Source organism: Corvus brachyrhynchos, unplaced genomic scaffold, assembly GCF_000691975.1.
Source record: "Corvus brachyrhynchos isolate BGI_N302 unplaced genomic scaffold, ASM69197v1 scaffold278, whole genome shotgun sequence".
NCBI classification, from domain to species: Eukaryota; Metazoa; Chordata; class Aves; order Passeriformes; family Corvidae; genus Corvus; species Corvus brachyrhynchos.
The window spans coordinates 59106-65652 of record NW_008239299.1 but is presented as its reverse complement, the minus strand read 5'-3'; the positions used below and the strand labels follow the sequence as shown (position 1 = coordinate 65652).

Genomic DNA, 6547 nt, shown 5'->3' with positions numbered 1-6547 from the left:
GGCTGGAAGGGTCGGGGATGGCGTTTGGGGGAGCTTTGGAGGGGCTGATCCCAAGCTGGGTGGCCGGAGGTGACTGGGCTGGAGGGGACAGCGCTGTGGTCACACCTGGGGCCCATCCCAGTGGTCAGCGCGTGGTTCTCTCCTCCCTTCTGGGGCTTTGGGGTATTCCCCCCCCCACGCTGGGGGTTTGGGGTTATCCCCCTCCCTGCTGGGCTTTGGGGTTCTTTGGGGTTCTCTCCTCCCTGCCCGGGGTTTGGGGTATTCCCCTACCTGCTGCGGGTTTGGGGTTCTTTGGGGTTCTCTCCTCCCTGCAGGGGTTTGGGGTATTCCCCTCCCTGCTGGGCTTTGGGGTTCTTTCCTCCCTTCTGGGCGTTTGGGGTATTCCCCTACCTGCTGGGGGTTTGGGGTTCTTTGGGGTTCTCTCCTCCCTGCAGGGGTTTGGGGTTCTCTCCCTGCTGGAGGGTTGGGGTCAGTTTGGGGCAGAGCGGGGCTCCCTCGTGCCCTCCCAGCGTGCAGCACCGGGATGCTTTGGAGTAACACCGATGAGGACAAGGGGGAACGGCTTCCCACTGCCAGACAGCAGGGTTGGGTGGGACACTGGGGAGGAATTCCTGTCTGGGAGGGTGGGCAGGCCCTGGCACAGGGTGCCCAGAGCAGCTCTGGCTGCCCCTGGATCCCTGGCAGGCCAGGTCGGACGGGGCTTGGACAGTGGGAGGTGTCCCTGCCCATGGCAGGGGTGGCGCTGGATGGGCTTTAAGGTCCCTTCCCACCCAAACCATCCTGGGATTCTGAACGAGACCCCTTGTCATTCCTGCCTCTCTCTCCCTGAATCTTTGTTTCAGCAGAAAATGTAAAGCTGGGTTGGTTTTATTTAAAGGTCCCCAATGCCGACTCGCTCTCGCTCTTTATCTGACAGCAATCCGGAGAAATAATTCACAGAAGCAACACAAAGAGGCTTGAAAATGATTTTATTGCACATTTTTCTAGCTGAGCCAGGATCCACAGGAATTCCAGCCACTTCCCCCTGCCCCACACATGGACTGGGGTCGCCACTGACCCCAACACTCCATGCCAGGGTTCCATCTACTCACAAGTCCTGTTAATTAGCAGTAATTAATTCTACAGGTTAGAAACAAACACGTTTGTGAATTAGAGCTGAGCCTGGAGGAGGCAGGGCCTCGTGTTCCAGATCCCTTTTCCCGTGCGCACTGCAGGTCCCACCACCGAGCCCTGGCCTAGCTGAGCCCCAGGATCAGGCCTGATTTAAGGCCTGATTTAAGTCCTGGTTTAAGGCCTGAAGTCGACAGCTGGCAGAGCCCTGGGGATGGGGTCAGGTGGGACAGGAGCTTCCCAGAATGGGAGAGGGGTCCTGGAGCTCCTGCTCCTCGCAGGGGGGGTGAGGGACGGTTCACCCACCCGGGCTGCTCATGCAGGAACATTCCTGAAACATCTCAACGCCTCTCCCATTCCTTCCAGTGCCCACACAGGGATCAGAGCAGGGGAAGCAGCCAAGAGCTGATGGGAACAGCAGAGGCAGCCCGGCCTTGTCCCCAAGGAACGAAACCAGGGGACCAAGGGGGTGCTGCTGCTGCTGCTCTGCCCCACAGCTGAGCCCAGCTGGGAGGTCTCGTGCAGGCAACCCCGGCCGAGGGCTTTGAGGGATGGAATGAGGCTGGAATGAGGCTGGAGTAAGGCACTAGAGCTCATTTCCGAGCAGCACCACAGCTGCCCTCTCCTGGCACGAGGTTCCTGCTGCCGAGCTCCCTTCCCAGACTTGGTGGGGTGTGAGGCTTTGCTCTGGCTCAGGGCTGGGGAGCAAACCCAGCTCAGGGTGTGGAACCAGCCCGGCTCCCCCCGTCGCAGGCAGGGATTGGGGCTGGTGGGGACACAGGGAGGGACATTGCTCAGTGCCAGGGACGGGGCCTCCTAACCCTCATCTCCTGCTTCGATTCCTGCTCAGCCCTGGGGGGAGGGAACCACTCTGGGCTGCTGGGGATGGGAAAACCGGGAGGAAAAGGGAGCCGGGGTCCAGTTGTGCCTCTGCAGCCACCCCTTAATTAATGACTGACCTAACGAAGCATGCTCACACAGAATCACTGAGGTTGGAAAAGACCTTTAGGATCATCATATCCAACCACTGCCACATTCACCATTGTGTCCCCAAGTGCCACGTGCCTGAGGAAACCATGAGCACTTCCAAGCTCACAATTTAATAACACTTTCTTTTTTTTCCTTTTTTTTTAAATAACTCCTAAGCGGGGCGGGTTAGGGATCAGTAGTTTAAGTGCTGTGTGCAGTGGCAGCTGTCACCCCAGGGCTCGGTGTCCCCAGTGTCACTGCATGTAGGCATAGCGCCAGTCCCGCAGGGGCACGTGCGTCTCCTTGACGGCCTGAGGGGACGTCCAGCGCAGGATGTAGTGGGGACCCCCAGGTTTGTCATTGGTGCCTGTGAGGGGACGGCAGAAAGGGCTGGTGACACCACTGAAGGTGGCAGGGACACAGAGGGACGCTAGGGACAGGAGGGACATAGAGGGATGGGAAGGACATGGAGGGACACGGAGGGATGGGGACATGGAGGGACACAAGAGACAGGAGGGACATGGAGGATGGGGACATGGAGGGACACGGAGGGATGGGAGGGACACGGAGGGACACAAGAGACAGGAGGGACACAAGAGACAGGAGGGACATGGAGGATGGGGACATGGAGGGACACGGAGCACAGAAGGGACACAGAGGGATGGGAGGGACAATGGAGGGATGGGAGGGACACGGAGGGACACGAGACAGGAGGGACACGGAGGATGGGGACATGGAGGGACACGGAGCACAGAAGGGACACAGAAGGATGGGAGGGACACGGAAGGACATGAGACAGGAGGGACACGGAGGATAGGAAGGACACAGGGGACACAAGGGATGGGAGGGACAGGAGGGACATGCAGGGATGGGGACAAGGAGGGATGTGGAAGGACAGGAGGGACACAGAGGGATGGGAGGGACACGGAGGATGGGGACATGGAGGGACACGGAGCACAGAAGGGACAGAGAAGGATGGGAGGGACACGGAAGGACATGAGACAGGAGGGACACGGAGGATAGGAAGGACACAGGGGACACAAGGGATGGGAGGGACAGGAGGGACATGCAGGGATGGGGACAAGGAGGGACGTGGAAGGACAGGAGGGACACGGAGGGATGGATGGACACAGAGAGACATGGAGGGACACGGAGGGACACGGAGGAGGGAGACATGGAGGGACACGGAGCACAGGAGGGACACAGAGGGACACAGAGGATGGGTACATGGAGGGACACAGAGCACAGGAGGGACACAGAGGATGGGGACACGGAGGGACACAAGGGATGGGAGGGACACGGAGGATGGGGACATGGAAGATGGGGACATGGAGGGACACAGAGCACAGGAGGGATGCAAAGAGATGGGAGGGACACAGAGGATGGGAAGGACACGGGACACAAGGGATGGGAGGGACATGCAGGGATGGGGACAAGGAGGGACATGGAAAGACACGAGGGACATAGAGGGATGGGAGGGACACTGAGCACAGGAGGGACATGGAAGGACAAGGAGGACGGGAGAGACACAGAGGGATGGGAATGACATGGAGGGTGGGAGGGACACAGAGGACAAGGGATATGGAGAATGGGAGGGACACGGATGGACAGGGGAGGACACGGAGGACAGAAGGGGACACAGAGGGACACGGAAGGACAAGGAGGGACACAGAGGGACACAGAGCCGAGCTGGGAAGGGCTCGGCCGGGAGCGCTGGTGGCACCTGAGATGCGGGAGCCCCCGAAGGGCTGCTGGGCCACCACGGCGCCCGTGGATTTGTCGTTGATGTAGAAGTTGCCGGCGGCGTTGCGCAGCAGCCTCCGCGACTCCTCGATGACTTTCCTGGGCAAGGACAGGCACAGCCCTGAGCACCCCCCAGGATCTGTGGCTCCCTCAGAGCCACTAAAACTGGGAAAAAGGAGTTTGGGTTTCCTCGAGAGGAGTTTGTGTTTCCTCATGCACAATTCCCAAAACCTCGGGGGTTTCACACACCAGAGCTCCTGCATTATCCCAGCCTTGGGGTTTTTATCAGTTTCTTTCTCTATTTAAGTTTTGTGGTGATAAAATGAAGGTTGTTATCTCTCATTGTCCAGGGAAGCTGTGGCTGCCCCTGGATCCCTGGAAGTGTCCCAGGCCAGGCTGGATGGGGCTTGGAGCAGCCTGGGACAGTGGAAGGTGTCCCTGCCCACAGCACTGGATCAACTTTAAGGTCCCTTCCACCCCAAACCATCCCAGGATTCTATGATAACTTTTGGGTGATTCTCTCTGAGGTTACACTGCTCTTTGCCCTCCCCCTGCGCTGTGGGTTCACCCCTCACATGGCTCCAAACATTCCTTTGGGATAATTCCTTCCTGAAAAAAAGCTTTTTTTGGGCTAAGAAACCACTTTCAAACCGTCCCCTTCCCTCCTTGCAGGAGGAGCACTAAAAGCAGCACGAGCTTTGGGGGAAATGCTCTTTCCTCCTCTGGAGAGGAGGAAGATCCGGGGCTCACTTCAGACAGGGAAAGCATCCCCGGTTGCTTTTCAGGGGAATTTGGGGAATTTTGGGACTCACTTCTCCTGGGCGAAGACCGCCCCCGTGAGGCCGTAGGGGGTGGTGGTGTCGATGAGCTCCAGCACCTCCCTGTAGCGATTCTCGGGATACACAAAAACCGTCAGGATCGGCCCAAAAATCTCCTGGGAGTACAAAGAATGACACAAACCATCAGGATCAGCCCAAAAAAAATAACAAAATCCATGAGGATCAGGCCCAAAATCTCCTGGGAGCCCAAAGAATGACACAAACCATCAGGATCAGCCCAGAAAAACCACACACCCCATCAGGATCAGCCCAAAAAAACCCACAGACCATCAGGATTGGCCCAAAAAAATAACAAAACCCACGAGGATGGGCCCAAAAATGTCCTGTGCAACCCAAATAACATCACACACCGTCAGGATCAACCCCAAAAATCTTCTGTGAGCCCAAAGAACAATGAGGATCAGGCCAAAAATCTCCTGTGCAGCCCAAACAGCTACACACCCCGTGAGCATCAGCCCCAAAATCTCCCAGATCAGCCCAAAAATCTCCTGTGCAACCCAAATAACATCACACACTGTGAGAACTGGCCTGAAAAACAACACACACTGTCAGGATCAGCCCCAAAATTTCCTGTGCAGCCCAAAAAACAGCACAAACTGTGAGGATGGGCCTGAAAAACGACACAAATCATGAGGATTGGCCCAAAAATCCACTGAGGACCAGGCCAAAAATCTCCTGTGTAACCCAAATAACTACACACCTGGTGAGGATTGGCCCCAAAATCTCCTGGGAGTACAAAGAATGACACAAACCATCAGGATCGGCCCAAAAAATAACAAAATCCATGAGGATCAGGCCCAAAATCTCCTGGGAGCCCAAAGAACAACACAAACCATCAGGATTGGCCCAAAAAAATACACACAAACCATCAGGACTGGCCCAAAAAAACCCACAGACCATCAGGATTGGCCCAAAAAAACCACACACCCCATCAGGATTGGCCCAAAAATCTCCGCTGCAGCCCAAAGAACACCACAAACCATGAGGATTGGCCCCAAAAAATAACAAAACCCACGAGGATGAGCCCAAAAATGTCCTGTGCAACCCAAATAACATCACACACCGTCAGGATCAACCCCAAAAATCTTCTGTGAGCCCAAAGAACAATGAGGATCAGGCCAAAAATCTCCTGTGCAGCCCAAACAGCTACACACCCCATGAGGATCAGGCCCAAAATCTCCTGGGAGTACAAAGAATGACACAAACCATCAGGATCGGCCCAAAAAATAACAAAATCCATGAGGATCAGGCCCAAAATCTCCTGGGAGCCCAAGGAATGACACAAACCGTGAGGATGGGCCCAAAAATACCACACACCCCATCAGGACTGGCCCAAAAAAACCCAAAACCCATGAGGATTGGCCCCAAAAACATAACAAAACCCACGAGGATGGGCCCAAAAATCTCCTGTGCAGCCCAAAGACTGCCACAGACCATGAGGATTGCCCCCAGAAAATAACAAACCCCATGAGGATCGCCCAAAAATCAACAGACCCTGTGAGGATTGGCCCCAAAATCTCCTGTGCAACCCAAATAACTACACGCCCCGCGAGGATTAGCCCCAACATCTCCCAGACTAGCCCAAAACTCTCCCGTTCAGCCCAAACCCTGGGATCAGCCCCAGGAAGGAGCAGTGGGTGCTCTCCCTGCCCCAATCAGCTCCATCATGAACAGATCCATCCCTGCAGGATGCAGCAGCTCCCCCCGTGCCCCGCAGGGATTTTGGGATGGGGATCCCTCCTCCACAGCTGCTCCCACCTCTTTCATGATGGGGTCCTGGGGGTCCTTGCTCTCCACGATGCAGGGCTCCACGAAGTACCCCACGCTGTCGTCGCAGCCGCCGCCCGCCAGGATGGTCAGGTTGGGCGGGCTCCGGGCGGGGCACA

The 6547-nt window shown here is 56.6% G+C and overlaps 1 protein-coding gene across 1 annotated transcript in view; it reads right to left on the bottom strand.

Annotated features, from left to right (window-relative positions):
* Window positions 1–951: 951 nt before the first annotated feature.
* ALDH4A1 (aldehyde dehydrogenase 4 family member A1) overlaps window positions 952–6547 on the bottom strand; it is a 13696-nt gene continuing 8100 nt past the window's right edge. Inside the window, exons 11-14 of the mRNA XM_017740606.1 lie at window positions 6420–6547; window positions 4635–4756; window positions 3803–3921; window positions 952–2446 (exon numbers count right to left, since the gene is read on the bottom strand). Of these exons, the coding sequence (XP_017596095.1) occupies window positions 2334–2446; window positions 3803–3921; window positions 4635–4756; window positions 6420–6547 (482 nt within the window). The 3' untranslated portion in view covers window positions 952–2333. The remainder of the gene's footprint in view (window positions 2447–3802; window positions 3922–4634; window positions 4757–6419) is intronic.